Source organism: Oncorhynchus kisutch, linkage group LG25, assembly GCF_002021735.2.
Source record: "Oncorhynchus kisutch isolate 150728-3 linkage group LG25, Okis_V2, whole genome shotgun sequence".
NCBI lineage: Eukaryota > Metazoa > Chordata > Actinopteri > Salmoniformes > Salmonidae > Oncorhynchus > Oncorhynchus kisutch.
The window spans coordinates 15588764-15612687 of NC_034198.2; the positions used below are offsets into that span (position 1 = coordinate 15588764).

Here is a 23924-nt window from a genome sequence, read left to right on the forward strand (position 1 = left end):
TTTCTCCTCATTACCCCCCTAGACCACATCCCTCCTTTCTCCTCATTACCCCCCTAGACCACACCTCCTTTCTCCTCATTACCCCCCCCTATGACCACAATCCTCCTTTCTCCTCATTACCCCCCTAGACCACATCCTCCTCTTTCTCCTCATTACCCCCCCCTAGACCACATCCTCCTTTCTCCTCATTACCCCCCCTAGACCACAACCCGCCTTTCTCCTCATTACCCCCCTAGACCACATCCCTTTGTCTCCTCATTACCCCCCCCCTGACCAACCCTCCTTTCTCCTCAATTACCCCCCCTAGACCACCCTCCTTTCTCCTCATTACCCCCCCTAGACCACATCCCTTTTCCTCCTCATTACCACCTCCCTAGACCACACCCTCCTTTCTCCTCATAACCCCCCCTAACCACACCCTCCTCTCTCCTCATTACCCCCCCCAGACCACATCCTCCTTTCGCCGTCATTACCCCCCCCGTAGACCACATCCTCCTTCTCCTCATTTACCCCCCCTAGACCACATCCTCTTTTCTCCTCATTACCCCCCTAGAACACTCCCTTTCTCCTCATTAACCCCACCCTAGACACACCCTCCTTTCTCCTCATTACCCCCCCTAGACCACATCCTCCTTTCTCCTCATTACCCCCCCTAGACCACATCCTCCTTTCTCCTCATTACCCCCCCTTGACCACACCCTCCTTTCTCCTCATTACCCCCCCTAGACCACATCCCTTTTCTCCTCATTACCCCCCCTGACCACACCCTCCTTTCTCCTCATTACCCCCCCTAGACCACACCCTCCTTCTCCTCATTACCCCCCCTAGACCACATCCCTTTTCTCCTCATTACCACCCCCTAGACCACACCCTCCTTTCTCCTCATAACCCCCCCTAGACCACACCATCCTCTCTCCTCATTACCCCCCCAGACCACATCCTCCTTTCGCCTCATTACACCCCCCCTAGACCACATCCTCCTTTCTCCTCATTACCCCCCCTAGACCACATCCTCTTTTCTCCTCATTACCCCCCTAGAACACATCCCTTTCTCCTCATTAACCCCCTAGAACACACCCTCCTTTCTCCTCATTACCCCCCCTAGACCACATCCTCCTTTCTCCTCATTACCCCCCCTAGACCACATCCTCCTTTCTCCTCATTACCCCCCCTAGACCACACCCTCCTTTCTCCTCATTACCCCCCCTAGACCACATCCCTTTTCCTCCTCATTACCCCCCCCTGACCAACCCTCCTTTCTCCTCATGTACCCCCCCCTAGACCACACCCTCCTTTCTCCTCATTACCCCCCCTAGACCAGCATCCCTTTTCTCCTCATTACCACCCCCTAGACCACAATCCCTCCTTTCTCCTCATAACCCCCCTTAGACCACACCCTCCTCTCTCCTCATTACCCCCCCCAGACCACATCCTCCTTTCGCCTCATTACCCCCCCCTAGACCACATCCTCCTTTCTCCTCATTACCCCCCCTAGACCACAATCCTCTTTCTCCTCATTACCCCCCTAGAACACATCCCTTTCGCCTCATTACCCCCCCTAGAACACACCCTCCTTTCTCCTCCATTACCCCCCCCTAGACCACACCCTCCTTTCTCCTCAATACCCCCCTAGACCACACCCTCCTTTCTCCTCATTACCCCCCCTAGACCACACCCTCCTTTCTCCTCATTACCCCCCCCTAGACCACACCCTCCTTTCTCCTCATTACCCCCCTAGACCACACCCTCCTTTCTCCTCATTACCCCCCCCTAGACCACATCCTCCTTTCTCCTCATTACCCCCCTAGACCACATCCTCCTTTCTCCTCATTACCCCCTAGACCACATCCTCCTTTCTCCTCATTACCCCCCTAGACCACATCCTCCTTTCTCCTCATTACCCCCCCTAGACCACACCCTCCTTTCTCCTCATTACCCCCCCCTAGACCACATCCCTTTTCTCCTCATTACCCCCCCCCTGACCACACCCTCCTTTCTCCTCATTACCCCCCCTAGACAACACCTCCTTTCTCCTCATTACCCCCCCTAGACCACATCCTTTCTCCTCATTACCACCCCCTAGACCACACCCTCCTTTCTCCTCATTACCCCCCAGACCACATCCTCCTTTCTCCTCATTACCCCCCCCAGACCACATCCTCCTTTCGCCTCATTACCCCCCCTAGACCACATCCTCCTTTCTCCTCATTACCCCCCTAGACCACATCCTCTTTTCTCCTCATTACCCCCCTAGAACATCCCTTTCTCTCCTCATTAACCCCCCTAGAAACACACCCTCCTTTCTCCTCATTACCCCCCCTAGACCACACCCTCCTTTCTCCTCATTACCTTACCACCCCCCCTATACCACACCCCTCCTTTCTCCTCATTACCCCCCCCTAGACCACATCCCCTTTTCTCCTCATTACCCCCCCTAGACCACACCCTCCTTTCTCTCCTCATTACCCCCCTAGACCACACCCTCCTTTCTCCTCATTACCCCCCTAGACCACATCCCTTTTCTCCTCATTACCACCCCTAGACCACACCCTCCTTTCTCCTCATANCCCCCCCTTGACCACACCCTCCTTTCTCCTCATTACCCCCCTAGACCACATCCCTTTTCTCCTCATTACCCCCCTGACCACACCCTCCTTTCTCCTCATTACCCCCCCCTAGACCACACCCTCCTTCTCCTCATTACCCCCCCTAGACCACATCCCTTTTCTCCTCATTACCCACCCCCTAGACCACACCCTCCTTTCTCCTCATAACCCCCCCTAGACCACATCCTCTCTCCTCATTACCCCCCTAGACCACATCTCTCTTTCGCCTCATTACCCCCCCTAGACCACATCCTCCTTTCTCCTCATTACCCCCCCTAGACCACATCCTCTTTTCTCCTCATTACCCCCCTAGAACACATCCCTTTTCTCCTCATTAACCCCCCTAGAACACCCCTCTTTCTCCTCATTACCCCCCCTAGACCACATCCTCCTTTCTCCTCATTACCCCCCCTAGACCACATCCTCCTTTCTCCTCATTACCCCCCCTAGACCACACCCTCCTTTCTCCTCATTACCCCCTAGACCACATCCCTTTTCTCCTCATTACCCCCCCCCTGACCACACCCTCCTTTCTCCTCATTACCCCCTAGACCACACCCTCCTTTCTCCTCATTACCCCCCCTAGACCACATCCCTTTTCTCCTCATTACCACCCCCTAGACCACACCCTCCTTTCTCCTCATTACCCCCCTAGACCACACCCTCCTCTCTCCTCATTACCCCCCCAGACCACATCCTCCTTTCGCCTCATTACCCCCCCCTAGACCACATCCTCCTTTCTCCTCATTACCCCCCCTAGACCACATCCTCTTTCCTCATTACCCCCCTAGAACCACATCCCTTTTCTCCTCATTACCCCCCCTAGAACACACCCTCCTTTCTCCTCATTACCCCCCCCTAGACCACACCCTCCTTTCTCCTCATTACCCCCCCTAGACCACACCCTCCTTTCTCCTCATTACCCCCCTAGACCACACCCTCCTTTTCCTCATACCCCCCTAGACCACACCCTCCTTTCTCCTCATTACCCCCCTAGACCACACCCTCCTTTCTCCTCATTACCCCCCCTAGACCACATCCTCCTTTCTCCTCATTACCCCCCCTAGACCACATCCTCCTTTCTCCTCATTACCCCCCTAGACCACACCTCCTTTCTCCTCATTACCCCCGAGACCCACATTCCCTTTCCTCATTACCCCCCCCTGACCACACCCTCCTTTCTCCTCATTACCCCCCTAGACCACACCCTCCTTTCTCCTCATTACCCCCCCTAGACCACATCCTTTTCTCCTCATTACCCCCCTAGACCACACCCTCCTTTCTCCTCATTACCCCCTAGACCACATCCTCCTTTCGCTCATTACCCCCCCTAGACCACATCCTCCTTTCTCCTCATTACCCCCCCTAGACCACATCCTCCTTTCTCCTCATTACCCCCCTAGAACACATCCCCTTTTCTCCTCATTAACCCCCCTAGACCACACCCTCCTTTCTCCTCATTACCCCCCTAGACCACACCCCCTTTCTCCTCATTACCCCCCTAGACCACACCCTCCTTCTCCTCATTACCCCCCTAGACCACATCCCTTTTCTCCTCATTACCCCCCCTGACCACACCCTCCTTTCTCCTCATTACCCCCCCTAGACCACACCCTCCTTTCTCCTCATTACCCCCCCTAGACCACATCCCTTTTCTCCTCATTACCACCCCCTAGACCACACCCTCCTTTCTCCTCATAACCCCCCCTTAGACCACACCTCCTCTCTCCTCATACCCCCCCCAGACCACATCCTCCTTTCGCCTCATTTACCCCCCCCGTAGACCACATCCTCCTTTCTCCTCATTACCCCCCCTAGACCACATCCTCTTTTCTCCTCATTACCCCCCTAGAACACATCCCTTTTCTCCTCATTACCCCCCCTAGAACACACCCTCCTTTCTCCTCATTACACCCCCTAGACCACACCCTCCTTTCTCCTCAATACCCCCCCTAGACCACACCCTCCTTTCTCCTCATTACCCCCCTAGACCACACACCCTCCTTTCTCCTCATTACCCCCCCTAGACACACCCTCCTTTCTCCTCAATACCCCCCCTAGACCACACCCTCCTTTCTCCTCATTACCCCCCCTAGACCACCACCCTCCTTTCTCCTCATTACCCCCCCTAGACCACACCCTCCTCTCTCCTCATTACCCCCCCTAGACCACACCCTCCTTTCTCCTCATTACCACACCCTCCTTTCTCCTCATTACCCCCTAGACCACATCCTCCCTTTCTCCTCATTACCCCCCCTAGACCACATCCCCTTTCTCCTCATTCCCCCCCTAGGACCACATCCTCCTTTCTCCTCATTACCCCCCCTAATAGACCACATCCCCTTTCTCCTGCATTACCCCCCTAGACCACATTCCTCCTTTCTCCTCATACCCCCCCCTGGGAACACATCCTCCTTTCTCCTCATTACCCCCCCCTGGACCACACCCTCCTTTCTCCTCATTACCCCCCTCGGCCACCACCCTCCTTTCTCCTCATTACCCCCCCTAGACCACACCCTCCTTTCTCCTCATACCCCCCCCTAGGACCACACCCTCCTTTCTCCTCATTACCCCCCCTTAGACCACATCCATTTCTCCTCATTACCCCCCCTAGACCACACCCTTTTCACCTCATTACCCCCCCTAGACCACACCCCTCCTTCTCCTCATTACCCCCCCTAGACCACACCCTCCTTGGCTCCTCATTACCCCCCCTAGACCACACCCTCCTTTCTCTCATTACCCCCCTAGACCAACCTCCTTTCTCCTCATTACCCCCCTAGACCACACTCCTTTCTCCTCATTACCCCCCCTAGACCACATCCCTTTCTCCTCATTACCCCCCCTAGACCACACCCTCCTTCTCCTCATTACCCCCCCTAGACCACATCCTTCTTTTCTTTTCCTCTTACCCCCCTAGACCACACCCTCCTTTCTCCTCATTACCCCCCCTAGACCACACCCTCCTTTCTCCTCATTACCCCCCTAGACCACACCCCCTTTCTCCTCATTACCCCCCTAGACCACACCCTCCTTTCTCCTCATTACCCCCCTAGACCACACCCTCCTTTCTCCTCATTACCCCCCTAGACCACATCCCTTTTCTCCTCATTACCCCCCCTGACCACACCCTCCTTTCTCCTCATTACCCCCCATAGACCACACCTCCTTTTCTCCTCATTACCCCCCCTTAGGACCACATCCCTTTTCTCCTCATTAACCACCCCCTAGACCACACCCTCCTTTCTCCTCATAACCCCCCCCAGACCACACCCTCCTCTCTCCTCATTACCCCCCCAGAGCACATCCTCCTTTCGCCTCATTACCCCCCCCTAGACCACATCCTCCTTTCTCCTCATTACCCCCCCTAGACCACATCCTCTTTTCTCCTCATTACCCCCTAGAACACATCCCTTTTCTCCTCATTACCCCCCCTAGACCAACATCCTCCTTTCCCCTCAACACCCCCCCGTAGACCACACCCTCCTTTCTCCTCATACCCCCCCTAGACCACACCCTCCTTTCTCCTCATTACCCCCCCTAGACCACACCCTCTCCCCTCATTACCCCCCCTAGACCACATCCCCTTTCTCCTCATTACCCCCCTAGACCACATCCCTCCTTTCTCCTCATTACCCCCCCCTAGACCACACCCTCCTTTCTCCTCATTACCCCCCTAGACCACACCCTCCTTTCTCCTCATTACCCCCCTAGGACCACATCCTCCTTTCTCCTCATTACCCCCCCTAGACCACATCCTCCTTTCTCCTTCATACCCCCCCTAGACCACATCCTCCTTTCTCCTCATTACCCCCCTAGACCACACCCTCCTTTCTCCTCATTACCCCCCTAGACCACACCCTCCTTCTCCTCATTACCCCCCCTAGACCACATCCCTTTCTCCTCATTACCCCCCCCCTGACCACACCCTCCTTTCTCCTCATTACCCCCCCTAGACCACACCCTCCTTTCTCCTCATACCCCCCCTAGACCACATCCCTTTTCTCCTCATTACCACCCCCTAGACCACACCCTCCTTTCTCCTCATAACCCCCCCTAGACCACACCCTCCTCTCTCCTCATTACCCCCCCCCAGACCACATCCTCCTTTCGCCTCATTACCCCCCCTAGACCACATCCTCCTTTCTCCTCATTACCCCCCTAGACCACATCCTCTTTTCTCCTCATTACCCCCCTAGAACACATCCCCTTTTCTCCTCATTACCCCCCCTAGAACACACCCTCCTTTCTCCTCATTACCCCCCCCTAGACCACATCCTCCTTTCTCCTCATTACCCCCCCTAGACCACATCCTCCTTTCTCCTCATACCCCCCTAGGACCACACCCCTCCTTTCTCCTCATTACCCCCCTAGACCACATCCCTTTTCTCCTCATTACCCCCCCCCTGACCACACCCTCCTTTCTCCTCATTACCCCCCCTAGACCACAACCTCCTTTCTCCTCATTACCCCCCCTAGACCACATCCCTTTTCTCCTCATTACCACCCCCTAGACCACACCCTCCTTTCTCCTCATAACCCCCCTAGACCACACCCTCCTCTCTCCTCATTACCCCCCCCAGACCACATCCTCCTTCGCCTCATTACCCCCCCCTAGACCACATCCTCCTTTCTCCTCATTACCCCCCCCTAGACCACATCCTCTTTTCTCCTCATTACCCCCCTAGAAACACATCCCTTTTCTCCTCATTACCCCCCCTAGAACACACCCTCCTTTCTCCTCAATACCCCCCTAGACCACACCCTCTTTTCTCCTCATTACCCCCCCTAGACCACACCCTCCTCTCTCCTCATTACCCCCCCTAGACCACATCCTCCTTTCGCCTCATTACCCCCCTAGACCACACCCTCCTTTCTCCTCATCACCCCTCCTAGACCACACCCTCCTTTCTCCTCAATACCCCCCTAGACCACACCCTCTTTTCTCCTCATTACCCCCCCTAGACCACACCCTCCTTTCTCCTCATTACCCCCCCTAGACCACACCCTCCTCTCTCCTCATTACCCCCCCTAGACCACATCCCTTTTCTCCTCATTACCCCCCCCTAGACCACATCCTCCTTTCCCCTCAACACCCCCCCTAGACCACACCCTCCTCTCTCCTCATTACCCCCCCAGACCACATCCTCCTTTCGCCTCATTACCCCCCCCCTAGACCACATCCTCCTTTCTCCTCATTACCCCCCCTAGACCACATCCTCTTTTCTCCTCATTACCCCCCTAGAACACATCCCTTTTCTCCTCATTACCCCCCCTAGAACACACCCTCCTTTCTCCTCATTACCCCCCCTAGACCACACCCTCCTTTCTCCTCATTACCCCCCCTAGACCACACCCTCCTTTCTCCTCATTACCCCCCCTAGACCACACCCTCCTCTCTTCTCATTACCCCCCCTAGACCACATCCTCCTTTCTCCTCATTACCCCCCCTAGACCACACCCTCCTCTCTCCTCATTACCCCCCCTAGACCACATCCTCCTTTCTCCTCATTACCCCCCTAGACCACACCCTCCTTTCTCCTCATCACCCCTCCTAGACCACACCCTCCTTTCTCCTCAATACCCCCCTAGACCACACCCTCTTTTCTCCTCATTACCCCCCCTAGACCACACCCTCCTTTCTCCTCATTACCCCCCCTAGACCACACCCTCCTCTCTCCTCATTACCCCCCCTAGACCACATCCCTTTTCTCCTCATTACCCCCCTAGACCACATCCTCCTTTCCCCTCAACACCCCCCCGTAGACCACACCCTCCTTTCTCCTCATACCCCCCCTAGACCACACCCTCCTTTCTCCTCATTACCCCCCCTAGACCACACCCTCCTCTCCCCTCATTACCCCCCCTAGACCACATCCTCCTTTCTCCTCATTACCCCCCCTAGACCACATCCTCCTTTCTCCTCATTACCCCCCCTAGACCACATCCCTTTACATATCATCTGTCTTTAATACTCATCTCTCTGTCTTTCTCTCCTAGGGAGCGATCCTCACCACCATGCTGGTGTCCAGAACCTTCTCAGGTGGGTGTGTCTCCTCCCTCGCTCCAGTTAGAGTGAGGGGGGAGGACAGATGGAGCTCTACTCCCTCCTTCCCTCTCCTCCTCGGTGGAGTCCACCTAATGTAGGTTTTTAGGCCGAGTATGTGTGTGTGTGAGTGAGTACTCAAAGAAGTGTGTGTTCAGGACACATGAAGGAGAGGAGGAGATGAAAGGAGCTCCTCTGCAAGTTCTGAGCAGGATGTCATAAGGTGTCAGTGCACAGAGGTGCTAGAAGGAGGTCATTGATTCTAGAATTGCAGACTGTTTTCTAGATTCTAGAATTCCAGCAGTACTGAGTTTTAGATTCTGTGTGTTCTGTATCTGTCTCTAACGCAACTCTCTCTCTCCCCTTGTCGGCTCTGGAGTGTGTGCGGTTTACTCAGGAGTGGTGGATGTCTGTGTGGTGTCACAAAGGGCACTATTTTAAAGGCTCTACTTTCACTCTTCTGCTACTTAAAATGATTAGGAATATAGGCCATCGGTCCCCGATTCAAACGTTTAAGATTAGACTGCATCGTTCCGCGGACTCCAAACCGATGCATCGGTCAGAAAAAAACGATTCAAGTGTTACGCATTTCTTTCTCATATTAGTTTCTTTCTGCCTTCTGAAAATACCTCCTATTTTATGACAACTGATGTGTCCTCTCCTTCTATGGAACTAATCATGTAACTGCATTGACAGTCATTGATTTTACAAGTCATTTTGCGTGCCAAACAAGCCCAGGCAATATCAGTGACCTAGTCAAACTGTGCCCAGCTTCGCACGGTAGGCGGCCTGTTCCTGATCTTGCACATCTACGCGGCACCTTCAGCATTCAAATGCTGAAATGGCTTGCCTGATATTAGGCTTTATTAGTTATGTGACAACCTTTTGTAATTTCTGTGCGCTGTTAAAAGTAAGCTATAGGCTACCTGCTGAACGGGGCTTACAATAGATTTTATTTTGATTGTTCAGGTTCATCATCAGCAATAGTTTTGGTAGTTTGGTTTAAACAATCAGTTTTTCTGGTCGTTTTTAGATATACAAGGTGAAGGTGACGATTTCGATAAGAAGTCCGGAATCACTTCGAGGCGCTGCACGGCAAAAGCGGGAGGCGAAAAGCAGCTCACTAGACTTCAAATGGTCAAAAGCATTTGATTTTGAAATGAGGGTGGAATCCAAAGATGACTATATAGTGATAGCTCATTCGTAAACTAATGTTGATGCATTACTAGCTCAAACACTTAATCTGCCAAAATGACAAGTTTAATTAGAGGGTGATGGTTATTTCAGAACCAAAGAGGGAGGGGGGGGGCACAAAATGTAGGCTATGTTGCCCCCCTTAATCTGATGGGTGGGGTTCTAGATGCCTAGTCTCCCTTATGGCTCATCTCAGGCGCCTACATATACATACACCAGAGACATACAGAATCTACACACGCATACAGACAGATCCAGGTCAGAGAGGCCCAGCTGAGGAGCTCCATCCGCATCAGATTTTAATTTAGAATGGAAAATGAACCTGTTTATGCAACAAATGTTACTGCATCGATTTGTTCACTAATCAGATCGTTTCAAACTAAAACATATCGGTGCCCTTGTATCTAGATGCTTATCGAATTGTCTTGAAATGGAAAGATGCTCATCCCTAGGATGAATACCTGGCCTTAAGGGAATAGGAGTTTTGCGTCCTAAATGGCATCCTACTCCTCATATAGTGCACTACTTTTGGCTACTATATGGACAATAGGGTGTCATTTGAGATTGGTCACTGTATTGGGTTAGGCCAGCCCAGATTTGAATAGCTCCTCCCAACCTGAGTATTTCTGTCCAATAGTGGGCCGGCAGCATGCCAACCCTGCTGCTGTGTCCTCCACCGCCTCGCTGGCCCAGGAAGGTACGTCACAGAGACACGCCCTCTTACTTCCTCTACACACGCTTCCTGTCTAAGTCCCTCCCACTTCATTCTATAAGGGAGCACCATGTGCTTTTTTACTTTTAAAGAGCAGCACCAGGTTCTGGCCCCTTTCTTTCCTGAATGCAGCTCACGTTAGCCTGAAACACATACACACTCATGTGAGACCATATGGATGTTTTTAAGGATGGCGCTAATACCATGGACACACAGGCTAAACACATCTAACTCTACACATTCTGTCAACAATACCACTTAGCCTCATGTCAACATCAGAAATCATCAAATTCATTAGCCTTACCACATCAACCCCCCTCCCCACCCTCCTCCTTTGGTTACGGCCATGAGGGGGTTGAGGGAGGCGGGATTGGGGGGGGGGGGGGCGTGTATCTGTGGCGACTGACTGGGGGATGGACAGGAGCAGGGGAGGCATGCTGCCATCGTCTGACCTGGGTAAAGAGGGGGGAGAGTGGGTGGACTAAGGTCAGCGATCCCATGCGGACTAGGAAATGGTATAATGTTTCTGGAAGGGTTGGATAGGTGCAAGCAACATAGCAAATTCCACCCAGCCGATCATAGGGCAAATTGGAGCTACTACCATATTATTTACACCTATCAGATCCTTTCAGATCTACACAACTGTCTCTAGGAAGTAGGGTAATAGTTGTATTGACCCAATAACAACGGTGGGGGAGTTAGTCTCCCCTGAGCGTGCGATTGATGCTCTGGTTCTGCATGAGGATGGTTGACAGAGCTATACGCTAGAACCCTCCAATCACAGGCCTCTCCTCTGAGAGTGGACCAATCGCCTGCCAGTAAGTCCTGAAGACGGATGACATCATCGCCCTATGAAAGGCATCTGCAGCTTAGCCTCCCTGCGATTTCACTGCTTTCCCCTCCACTGTGTTTGGCTGAGGCAGACTTTGCTCTCTGCTTATGACCCTCCGTCTTAACCAGTCACATCGTCACACTGTAGCCCAGATGAATTACAGTGTGAACAATGTTGCCTTGCTGCATGTGGACTTGTATTCCCTATACAATCCGTTTCCCTTCCATTCTCTACTCCCTGAAGTGTGCACTCGTTTACTTTCCCTCCCAGAGGTAAAAGGATTGGTATGAGTGCACACTTGGACACTTACAAGTTACTTCCTGTCTTCCTTGAAATAGCCACTGATCTGAGGTGACTGGACAGAGGAAAGGGAAGATGTTAGACAATGGCCATGTTCTAGTTAATTGCATTGCAAATGGCTGTCTGCCAGATCTCAGGTTTTTAACATGTCAGCTAATCTGATGCCCGACTGAGGATTTGGCATGCAGCCATTGGTTGATGCAATGCACCATTGCAATGTAGTTGGCCTGTGACGTGACCGATATGTTGGAACGGGGACCATGCTTGCCCGCCCTGTGGGTAGCTGGGTAGAAGACGTGGCAGGTGTCAAAGGTTAACCAATCAAGGCCCAGCTCTGATCTGCTGTTTGCTGAATGGAAGCTATGCACCTTTTGGAACTGTTGTTGATGTGGATGCTGCATGGCTGGTCCACTGCGTGTTCCAGCCGTTCCGCTGTGTGATATATAAAGTGCATGGCATGGAACAGCTCTGATCAAGGCTGCAACCCCAAGTCGGAGCAGCTGTCTGCTCCGCCCGCCGCTCCGATAGGGCGCAAGACTGTTCCCTGTCGATACTGCCACACAGTAAGAACACACACACCAGCAGTGCACGAACCACCACCGACAACTGATGCCTGCTGCCTAAAACATGTCTCCCACCCTCCCTCCCTCTCCTTGTTTCTCTCACTCTGATAATGCACCACTGAGACTTCTCTTTCCATCTCTTTTCTTCGCCCTCTCTCCCACTTGTTAACGGAAGGTAAGGAACCCCAAGAGATTGCATGCATCCCAGAATTGCGTGTGTGTGTGTGTCAGTAACACTTAAAAAGCAGTTGGGACAGCAGCAAAGTGAAATGCTTTAGATGAGACCGGAGTGAGATGACTGACTGGAGCCTCTTAAAGGAAATCAATAGTTTACAGTAACGTGAATAAACATCCGCCTCTTCTATAGCACGCTCATTCTCCCTGAAGTGTGCGCTTGTTCCCTCCCCTTCGTGGAATAGAAAGCCTCTGGTGTCTGGAATATGGTGGGGATGCTCCCTTTAGTCCATGTTCACACCAATCCAAGTCCCTGAAAGGGTAGTTAAGTGCACACTGCCGGCAGAAGGCGTAGAGAATCATACTGCGGTCTAGGAGTGGTTGATGCTTGACTTGGACCAGGTTGGATGGGAATAGGAGAGATGTTTGAAGTCCAGTGCAACTCTCTTATGCTGTATTCCCCTCTTTACAGCATGCAAAAGTTTACTGAACAAGAAGGCGGACGCTGCTAAGGTAATGGGTGAAATCTGATGTCATGTAGCTGTCACACACACTCCCTCTTCCTCTCTCTCTCTCTTTGGCTGACAGGGCTAGTGAAGAGATTGTTTGATTACTTGATTTAGTGGACAATTAAAGGCTGTTGTATTCATAGAGGGAAATGAAGAAAGATTACTCTCTTCAGTTTGTTAATTTTGTGTGTCTCAGCCCACGACCAACAACAACAGTAAGAACAGCATCGTGAGCGCTATAAATGCCATGAAGGACAACAGCATGGCTGCCTCACAGATGGTACAGAACCTTAACCACCTCTCATCCCATGTTCCCCTCCTAGTTCCCTAACCTTCTAGCACCCTAGCCTGCTCTCCTCCCTCCATTACCCTCATTGTATCCCTTTTCCTAGCCCCCTAACCTCCATTCTCTTCCCAGTGGTCTTTTGTCTCTGTTGGCTGGAGTCTAAGATTGTTTCATGTTTGACCCTTCACAAACCTCTAACCCCTTCCCACACCGGCCTACATCTTAATATCAACTCGAACCCTAACCCCCAGGCACTTGTTCAGACCTTGGTGTGTAACCAGACTTGTAACTCTATGCTCCTCTTCTACCAGGAATCTCAAAATACAGTGGTTGCTACTGATGGGATCAAGGTGAGGGTGTTTGTGCAGAGTTAGGTTAACAACATATGAATAAGGCTCACTATGTGTTATTAACCCCCCCCCCCTTCTCTCTCTCTAGGGTTCTACAGAGAGTTGCAACACAAATGAGGATGAGGATATGAAAGGTAGGGAAATTACACTTATCTATCTTCTCCGCTTGTTTGCTCTTCTCTCTCCTTTTGCTTTGTTCTCTCTCTGTGATCTAACCATAGTTTCTGATAGATCTTCCTCTGCTCTATAGCTAGCAGTGTGTGTGTGTGTGACTCACCCGTGTATATGTGTGCCTACGTGTGTGTGTGTGTGTGTGTGCATTATTTGCGTGTGTGGGTTCTAATCTAGGGGACAGCGTTGTGATGATGAGTCAGGGCAGTGCTACAGAGGAGATGCCCTCCCTTCTGACCTCGTCTGACAACTCGCCTGCCAGTAAGTGTTTTTCACGGCAACCAAAACTTTTCGGGAATGTCCCTGGCAAAGACCCCACTCTTCCTGACCTTTTGTGCCTCTTTTCCCCTGTGCGTCTTCTGACCTGCGTGTGTCCCTCTTTTTTTTTCTGAGCCTTCAACATTGGGAATCTCTCCTGTACCCCCCTTTTTTTCTTATTTTCTTTTGCTGAATCCCAAACCATTCCCTTCCCCTTCCTCTCACCCCTCTGCCTTCCATTTGCACATTCACACTTGCCTACACCACATGCACAAGTGCTCCAAAGCTGAGTAGTTTTTCCACTATAGTCATTTTAGAAAATAAAAACCTGCCGAGTCACTCTTATCTTTAAAAGCGTGACAAGTTACAACAAGTGATGTAGATTTTCACCAGATTGTCAGAGAGAACTCCATTGGTAACTACCTAGCTAGCTTGTAATCCTGGAAGTGTAGCCAGCCCTATGATAATAATTGTTAGGAGTGATGGGGAGAATCAGTACAGTTACATATCGCAATATTATTTTTGCATGATATATCGATGTTTGACTTCGGTGTTTTTCATCCTACAGCTTGTTTTCTTTTAAAAATCTTTTTTAATAGTGGGCCAACATGTTTTCAGCACTTATTTCTCTGACTGATCATAACTGGTTTTCTCATGGCTCTCTTGTCTCTCTGCAGCAGCCATATTAGTGAGCATTATATTTAGAACTTCAAATCGCTAAAATGAAATCGCAGTATCGAATCGTAATACATGTCATATTGGCACCGAAGTCACTTGATAATATTGTATCGTGAGGTCCCTGGCAATTCCCAGCCCTGGTTGTCAGCTAAGAAACTGTAACGTTAGCATAAAAATGTTTGGGGTTAAGATGGAATTGGCTGATATCATTGAAATGAACAGATTCAAATGAAAATAACAATTACATTTATGCATTTTGGAGTAGATTTTCCTTTTTTTTGTCACTTTGTCACTTGCATTTGTTTGCGTCCCATTTCAAGGCTTGGCACGTGACAAAATGTAATACCTCCCAAATTAAGTATTTCACTGTTACTGAAGTTTATATCTTGTAAAACGACAAGGGGAATTTATATATATTTATTAATGCGTGATTATTATTTAAATGTAAAACATGAATTGCATCATTTAAGTCATGAGTGTGTCTGGAAGTTGAGGGGTTTATTGGATTTCTCACCACTCTGAAAGTCACCCTCGCGTGTTAACAAATGGCCCTCTGAGCGAGTTGGTTGGGGCGAGGGACTGGTTTGATATTCAGTCTCTCGGGATGACCCCCCCCCCACACTCCTTCTACAGTTGTGTTTGTGTGTCTCTGTCAGGGGATGGTGAAGGAGAGGAGTCTCCTACTCTTATTTCTCTCATCTTCTCCTCTCTCGTCATCCTCCGGTGTTCTAGTGTTATCCTTCTCTCTTTTCATCTTCCTCCCACATTGTTGCTCTTTTCTCCCCCCCCCCCCTCACAACGCTGCTCTCCTATTGGCCAGTGCTCGTGTGAGCGCTGAACCAATGGCAGGCATCGGTTCTGCTTCTCAAAGTGCTGCTTGGACATTCGTCCTTTGTGTATTGTCATAAAGAAGTGTGTTTCTGCACTGTGATAGAATATAATAGAGTGGAGTAGAATGAAGGGACATGTTGTTTAATATCACGATCTAGTCAGTAAATTTCTTAATCAGCTGAGCTTCTCAGAGCCACCCCCCCTAACAGTCTGTCTGTTTCAATGTCTTAGCGAACTAACATCATTCATTACTGTTCATGTGTGCACGCGTCTGACTGCGTACGTGTGTGTGTTGACCGTGCGTTGTGTGTTCCAGCTGTTCCTCTGCATGATGTAAAGCGCATGGCGTGGAACAGCTCCGATCAAGGCTCCAACCCCGAGTCGGGGCACGCTCAATCTGCTTCCCCTGCTGCTCTGCTAGGGAGCAACACTGTCCCTGTCACAGTCAATACCACCACACAGCACAGTAAGAATACACACCAAGGGAGAGACACAGTTACATGCGCTTATACAAGGAAGGTACTGTATGCACACCACATAGGACAGACACACAAACCCATGACAGAGTTAGAGCACCCACTAGTATGGAGTTGTCCATTGTTAGCTGTCAGAGAGAGAAAAGGGAGAGAGTGGAATACATAGAAAGAGTGAGGGAAGACCGTACAGCTATAGTGGAGGGTGAGTAGTGAAGTTGCTCCTATTTAGCTAAATCGCTGAACTTCCATCTCTCTTCTCCCATTTTTGTTCTCCCCCCCCCCCCCCCCCCCCCTTTCTCTCTCTCTCCCTCTAGCTCGTAAGCAGGAGATCATCAAGATAACTGAACAGCTGATTGAAGCTGTGAACAATGGAGACTTTGAGGCCTACACGTGAGTACAGCTACGTTGTTTCACATGTCTGACTACTGAATTACTAGCGTTAGTCTCTTTCTCTCTCGCTCGCTCTTCTCCTCCCCCATCAGGAGGATCTGTGATCCAGGTCTGACCTCCTTTGAGCCTGAAGCTCTGGGGAACCTGGTGGAGGGCATGGACTTCCACAAGTTCTACTTTGAAAACCGTGAGTCTCTCTCTCTCTCTTTTGTTCTGTCACACACAGTGCATTGGGAAAGTTTTCAGACCCTTTGACTTCTTCCTCATTACGTTACAGCCTTATTCTAAGACGTATTAAATCATTTTTTCCCCTCATCAATCTACGCACAATACCTCATAATGAAAAAGTTGAAAACAGGTTTTTAGAAATGTTTGCAAATGTATAGAATTTTTTATTAAACGGATGCCTTATTTACATGAGTATTCAGACCCTTTGCTATTAGACTCGAAATTGTGCTCAGGTGCATCCTGTTTTCATTGATCATCCTGGTATGTTTCTACAACTTGATTGGGGTCCACCTGTGTTCAATTCAATTAATTTCACATGATTTGGAAAGGCACACACCTGTCTCTATAAGGTCCCACAGTTTGACAGTGCATGTCAGAGCAAAAACCAAGCCATGAGGTCGAAATAATTGTCAGTAGAGCTCTGAGACAGAATTGGGTCGGGGTACAGATCTAGGGAAGGGTAAACTATTTCTGCAGTATTAAAGGTCCCCAAGAACACAGTGGCCTCCATTCTTAAAAGGAAGAAGTTTGGAACCACCAAGACTCTTCCTAGAGCTGGCTACCCAGCCAAACTGAGCAATCTGGGGAGTATGACCTTGGTCAGGGAGCTGACCAAGAACCCGATGGTCACTCTGACAGAGATTGAGAATTCCTGTGTGGAGATAGGAGAACCTTCCAGAAGGACAACCATCTCTACAGCACTCCTCAGTAAAATGCACATGATAGCCTTCTTGGAGATGCCCAAAGGCAAAGGACTCTGACCATGAGAAACAAGATTCTCTGGTCTGATGAAACCAACATTGAACTATTTGGCCTGAATGCTAAGCTTGTCTGGAGGAAACCTGGCACCATCTACAGTGAAGTGTGGTGGCAGCATCATGCTGTGGGTATGTTTTTCAGCGGCAGGGACTGGGAGACGAGTCAGGATCGAGGGAAAGATGAACGGCACAAAGTACAGAGATCCTTGATGAAAACCTGCTCCAGAGCGCTCAGGACCTGACTGGGGTGTAGGTTCACCTTCAAACAGGACAACGACCCTAAGCACACAGCCAAGACGACGCTGGAGTGGCTTCGGGACAAGTCTCTGAATTTCCTTGAGTGGCCCAGCCAAAGCCCGGATTTAAACCCCATCATACATCTCCGGAGAGACCAGAAAATAGCTGTATAGCGACGCCTCATCCAACCTGACAGCTTGAGAGGATCTGCAGAGAAGAATGTCAGAAACTTCCCAAATACAGGTGTCCCAAACTTGTAGCATCATACCCAAGAAGAATCTAGGTTGTAATCACTGCCAAATGTGCTTCAAAGTACTTATGTAAATATGATATTTCAGTCTTGTATTTTTAATACATTTGCAAAAAATGTACACACCTTGTTTTGCTTTGTCGTTATGGGGTATTGTGTGTGGATTGAGGGGTAAGAAATGATTTAATCAATTTTAGAATAAGGCTGTAACCTGACAAAATGTGAAAGTCAAGGGGTCTGAATAATTTCCGAATGCACTGTACATGCAAACGCACTTCCATACAACGAATGAGTTCAGCAGAAAGATCCAAACATGTTTTATCTTTGTGTTCCTACAGTGCTGAGTAAGAACAGTAAGCCGGTCCACACCACCCTGCTGAACCCCCACGTTCACCTGATTGGAGAGGAGGCTGCCTGCATCGCCTACATCCGCCTCACGCAATTCGTCGACGGTCAGGGACGCCCCCGCTCCAGCCAATCGGAGGAGACCAGGGTGTGGCATCGCCGTGACAGCAAGTGGCTCAATGTCCACTTCCACTGCTCTGGGGCTCCGGCCGCACCGCTGCAGTGAACTGGTACACACACTTACTTACACTTACACTTACACTTACTTTAGAACATTCAAAGGGTTAAAAGTTCTGGCTCTCTCGCTTTCTCTCAGGTGTCCAAATGCTCCAGGCTATTGGAGTGTGAGTTTTGGGGCGTGTTTTCGGCGTGTGTTTTGGGGGCGTGTCCTCTTTGTGGGTTGACCAATGCCAGGAGCCCGGCCGGGCAAGACTGCACCCTCTCCACAACACCAACCAATCCAGTCTCTCCTTTGATCCGCTGGGGGCCGGCCAAGTGTGGATTCCGCCCCTGTGGGATGATGCATGCATCTGACGGCCAATAGGAGGGCTCGTCCTTTGACCTCTGACCCCTCCCACCCGGCAGCCATTTTGTCTCCCGTCCATGGCCGCCATTTTGAGATGAGAGGAGCGGGGAGGAACGGGTTCATGAACTTGTGATGACAGTTATGAGAATGAGTATACAGTGTAATATATGACTAGTACAAGAACACCCAACCCTAACAAGCATTTATATATACGATGAGAGGAGAGTGTGTGATGGTAGTAGATGACATGTTGGAAAAAAATTATCTCCGGAGCAGGAGTTGCTCTCTTTCCCAGAGAATGTAAATGGAGAAATCCCAAGCAGAATGCTATATGGAAGGACAGTTTCAATCAGAAATATGTAGGAACCTGATGCGAGAAACTTGATATCAAAAGGTGAAGCACCAAAGTGTAGAACTTTAGGCTTTGTACGAGTTTGTTTTTTTTGTGTTTTTTTTTAAGAGAAGGTAGTGGTGCATTCGAGAGCACTGTTTCTGTTGTGTTTTTAGCCTTGTGTTTATGTTGCGTTTCTGTGGACTGAGTCTGATGTAGTCAATTTTAAGCGACTGAGTAAAAAAAAAAAAAGTTTTGTGAAAGTGAACTTGCAGTATGTACCTGCTGTCTGTTTTATCGTTCTGCAGTGGGAGATGGCAAATTTGGGGGAAAGGCATCTGCATTTTAAATGTTTTCCTTCTTCCTCTCCCCTTTTCTTGTCCTCCTTTTTTTTTTGTCCCTCCATTCTGTTTCTCACTCCCACCCCCTGGCTGTGTGTGTGTGTGTGTGTGTGTGTGTGTGTAATTGTACATAGCATGTACGTGTGTCTAGGAGTCACTCAGAGTGCATGACAAAGGGGTGGAAACTTGTCTAACACACACTAACCGGCTCTAGTCCCATGTCCATGTTACTGACACCATTTTGACAACCTCTGACCTCCACACACATGGATACCAACACATACACCTCCCAAATTCTTATTTCAACCTGATGTCCTGAGCTGTCAGTCTCATAATATCCTGTGTAAATACACACTGAGGTTACAAAACCTGACGCCAATCTTCACCACTGCAGTGCCCACGGTGAAACCCTGGCACTGTTGTTCGTGTTTTCGTCCCATCATTAGTAACTGTCTCTCCCTCTGTTTGAGCAGTCTGTTTATCTGTGTGAATGTGTGTGTGTGTGTGTGTGTTTATATATATATATGTGTGCATCTCTGTTTGTTGGTTTGGGTTTTCTTGACAGTAAAAAAAATATGTTACTCTGCTTTTTGGAAAGTTCTGCATTCTATACACGCGCACACACTAAAGTTAGGCCAACTATTAAACTGATCAGACTAGCTGGTTCGAATATAACAGGGATGGAAGGGACTGAATTCAGATCAGTTGTTGAGAATATAAATCTGTTACACACACACACAGGAGGAAATGGAGGGTAAACGAGGAGACAACTGAATTTTTATTGATTACCAGTAAATTAATTGTATTTCTCCCAGACAGTGGGATTTTAATCCTTATATTGCCCATTCAGGTGGAGAGAAGTGTTCAGAGATCAGAGAGGTATTTATGGAGTAAAACCAGAGAGCAATGTATGCATGTTTCAGTTTAAGCATCTCCACCGTGCACCTACCTGAACTAGGACGGAGGATAAGGGTATATATTAACTATCATATTTGCATATTTTGAAATGAAGAAAAATGAAAAACTCTGCCTCCGTCCAGCATATTAAATAGGTGACAGATAATAAAATAAACCAAAAAAATACTATTTAATTACAAAAAGGATTGAGGAGCCTTGGCTTGTTATGAAGCTCATTGTCAGTACTCTCCCTGCGTTGTGATGTTAACCTGTCGGGCTGCGCTTTCTTTCCCCAGCAGTCGTTGGATGCTGGAGTTTTTTTGCATGATCATGATGTACGGTAAATTAAAATCATGAATTGAGGACGATCAAATGTTTGTCTAATTGTTAGTAGGTCCTTTATCATAGCTTTGTTATTCTTCAAAACTTGGATCTTGAAAGTATTTAATAAAAATACTATTTCAGCACAGTTTTGTCTCCGTGTCTCTTTTAACGTAAAACTAGGGGCTAGATGATATCAGGCCTGCGCTAGCCGCCACCCACACAGCGGATATTTTGGAGGTGGAACTGCGTTAGAGCTGTAACATCCACAAGCGGCTCCTAGCATTGGCTTTTCGCGGAAACTGCCATTGGATTCTACGAAACCACCCAATTTTATAATCTGACAAAATCCTATGCAGTGGGCTTAATTTGTGCAGCTGCATTGCAAGTTCAAAAACGGAATTGTATGATGTTCTGTTGTCTACACCTCGATTAGACTGATAGGCTATACATCCACATCCAAATGTACATGATAGCATGCATAAGTCTCCCATTTCTATCTCTGTTTTGAAGTTGTAACTGTAGGGATAATAAGGGAGTGGTTTGTGGCGTGAGCAGCCACTCGCCTATTTGTCAACTCATACCGCAGTTACACTTCCAAAATATCCAATATGTGGATGTCTGCTAACGATTTTTAAGGCTTGATCCGATTAAATCGAGGCCTAGGTGTTCCAATGTCCTGCGAACCCTAAGAATGCATGCCCAGTAGATTGCCTCAAAGTGGTGTGCTAGGGAGGGCGTAGTGTCTGCTGGTTTTTCCTTTCAATTATGACCGAGACAATAATTAGTGACCTCATTCATCAATCAAGTACAAGGGAAGAGCGAAACCCAGCAGACACTCGGCCTTCTGTGGAATGAGTTTGACATGTGCCCTAAAGCTATTGATAGTGTGTCTGTCTGGCCTTTTAAGTATAATTTAAAGCTTTCCTGTCCTGTTCTCATGGAGGTGACTCTAGCCTATGCCTATTTAGGGCAGTATTGGAACCTTATTTAAGGCGGACTGTGTATTCCTGTGTGTGTCTTGAGATGTAGGACAAGTCTCTTGGCCCCTGTCTTTCTCTGTGATTAAATGAGGACACTGCTGCAGGTCAGCTTCCAACACACACACACACACACCACCACCATCAAATACACACGTTCATGAACACACACGCGTATACTAGTACTGACACACAGGTTTTACCAACCAACCTACCACCACCTTTCCAGCATGCTATTTATCTCTCTGGCCATCTGCCTCTATCGCTCTTGTTCTATACCTTTTCTGTCTTCTCAAAGGTCACAGACATGTAGAGATGAGCTGGGAATAGAAAGCCGGCGCTCATTCTCCAGTCTTTCCTCGTGTCTCTCATCTCGTCGTCTTCCCGCCTCCTCCAAATGTCAGAGGGAAAAGAGAAGGTCCGAGGGTCCTCCTCCACCAGTCTTGACACTTAGCTTGAATTACTCTCCTTGTTCACTGACTAGATCGTGATATTAAAGTGCATGTCCCTTCATTCCACTCCCTGCTCTACTTTACTCTATTATACTCCATCACAGTGCAGAAACACACCGTCTCTATGAAAACTGACAATACATAAAGGATGAATGTCCAAGTAGCACTTGAATGTCCAAGCAGAAGAGGAAAGACTATTGAGAATTACCCCTGGTCTCCACAGGGAACTTTAGTCATATTGTCATTGTTCAATCTGACCTGGTGCCCTGGGCTAAGATGCAGCTCTCAAGGTCAGCCACTGAAGAACAGTACTATCTGAGGCCAAAAGGGGGCGTTAGCGCTTCATATACTTAGAAGAACAGGGAACAAATTAGTGTCAATAAATGCAGAAAACCTGCCCTTTCTGTCAGATGAATGGTGCATGATTCTGTGGAATTAGATAGCATATTTCGAGAGAGAACTCGATACCAGTCACTCATTCCTTCTTAGCGCTTAGTCAAGTATGTATTCTGTTTAACCTTCACATTAGATTAAACTGTATACCATGAACGTTCGACATCTTGATATACATTGAGAATACAAAACATTAGGAACACCTTCCTAATATTGAGTTGCGCTCCCCTTTGTTGCGCTCCCCTTTGCCCTCAGAGCAGCCTCAATTTGCCGGGCATGGACTCTACAAGGTGTTGAAGGCAGTCCACAGGGATGCTGGCCCATGTTAAATCCAATGCTTCCCACAGCTGTGTCAAGTTGGCTGGATGTCCTTTGGGTGGTGGACCATTCTTGATGCACATGGGAAACTGTTGAGTGTGAAAAACCCAGCAGCGTTGCAGTTCTGGACACTCAAACTGGTGTGCCTGGCACCTACAACCATACCCGGTTCAAAGGCATTTCAATATTTTGTATGGCCAATTGTCTCAAGGCTTAAAAATGATTCTTTAACCTGTCCTCTCCATCTACTCTGTTTTAAAGTGGATTTAACAAGTGATATCAATAAGGGATCATATCTTTCACCTGCATACCACTGCTGGCTTGCTTCTGAAGCTAAGCAGGGTTGGTTCTGGTCAGTCCCTGGATGGGAGACCAGATGCTGCTGGAAGTGGTATTGGAGGGCCAGTAGGGGGCACTCTTTCCTCTGGTCTAAAATATATATATCCCAATGCTCCAGGGTAGTGATTGGGGACACTGCCCTGTGTAGGGTGCCGTCTTTCAGATGGGACGTTAAACGGGTGTCCTGACTCTCTGAGGTCATTAAAGATCCCATGGCACTTATCGTAAGAGTAGGGGTGTTAACTCCGGTGTCCTGGCTAAATTCCCAATCTGGCCCTCAAACCATCACGGTCACCTAATAATCCCCAGTTAACAATTGGCTCATTCATCCCCCTCCTCTCCCCTGTAACTATTCCCCAGGTCATTGCTGCTAATGAGAACGTGTTAAATAAAAAATTCACCAGGTCAGTCTATGTCATGTCCCTAATGTTTTGTACTCTCAGTGTACATAGCTAGGCAAACAGAACATGATGTAGGATGAACATTTTCAGTTCTCCTCTCAACAAGTTTACTAGGCCATGTGACTGACGGGGGAGATGACCAATGAGTTTTCATCATCAGTTAACCCAATTTCAAATAATGGATAGAGTTTCTCAGTGAAGGTGTAGCCAATGAAAGAGTAGATATGAGACCTGGCCTCCACATTATAGAAGGAGATCTGACCCTCCTCATAATCCACAAACAGCCCCACCTTCTGGGGCTTCGCCAAGAAGAAAGTGACACGGGAAGAGCTGAAGGCCTCATCCCTCAGTCCCACATTCCAGTATCCATTCTTAGTGCTCTGTGTATACATCTTCCTGTCAATGGACTCTCTGGCCACCCCTAACCTCCA

General features: G+C 48.9%; 1 protein-coding gene across 12 annotated transcripts in view; it reads left to right on the forward strand.

The window, feature by feature from the left end:
- The window catches only part of LOC109870156 (calcium/calmodulin-dependent protein kinase type II subunit gamma), a 48756-nt gene extending 27998 nt beyond the window's left edge, over window positions 1-20758 (forward strand). The window contains exons 12-23 of one of the 12 annotated variants that reach the window (XM_020460522.2): window positions 8607-8649; window positions 10484-10543; window positions 12900-12940; window positions 13133-13216; window positions 13534-13572; window positions 13661-13706; window positions 13921-14004; window positions 15827-15976; window positions 16301-16376; window positions 16469-16563; window positions 18188-18424; window positions 18511-20758. In XM_020460522.2, the coding sequence (XP_020316111.1) occupies window positions 8607-8649; window positions 10484-10543; window positions 12900-12940; window positions 13133-13216; window positions 13534-13572; window positions 13661-13706; window positions 13921-14004; window positions 15827-15976; window positions 16301-16376; window positions 16469-16563; window positions 18188-18420 (951 nt within the window). In that variant the 3' untranslated portion in view covers window positions 18421-18424; window positions 18511-20758. The remainder of the gene's footprint in view (window positions 1-8606; window positions 8650-10483; window positions 10544-12899; window positions 12941-13132; window positions 13217-13533; window positions 13573-13660; window positions 13707-13920; window positions 14005-15826; window positions 15977-16300; window positions 16377-16468; window positions 16564-18187; window positions 18425-18510) is intronic. The other 11 variants (XM_020460523.2, XM_020460526.2, XM_020460524.2 and 8 more) reach the window with 11 other exon arrangements.
- The last annotated feature ends 3166 nt before the right edge of the window (window positions 20759-23924 follow it).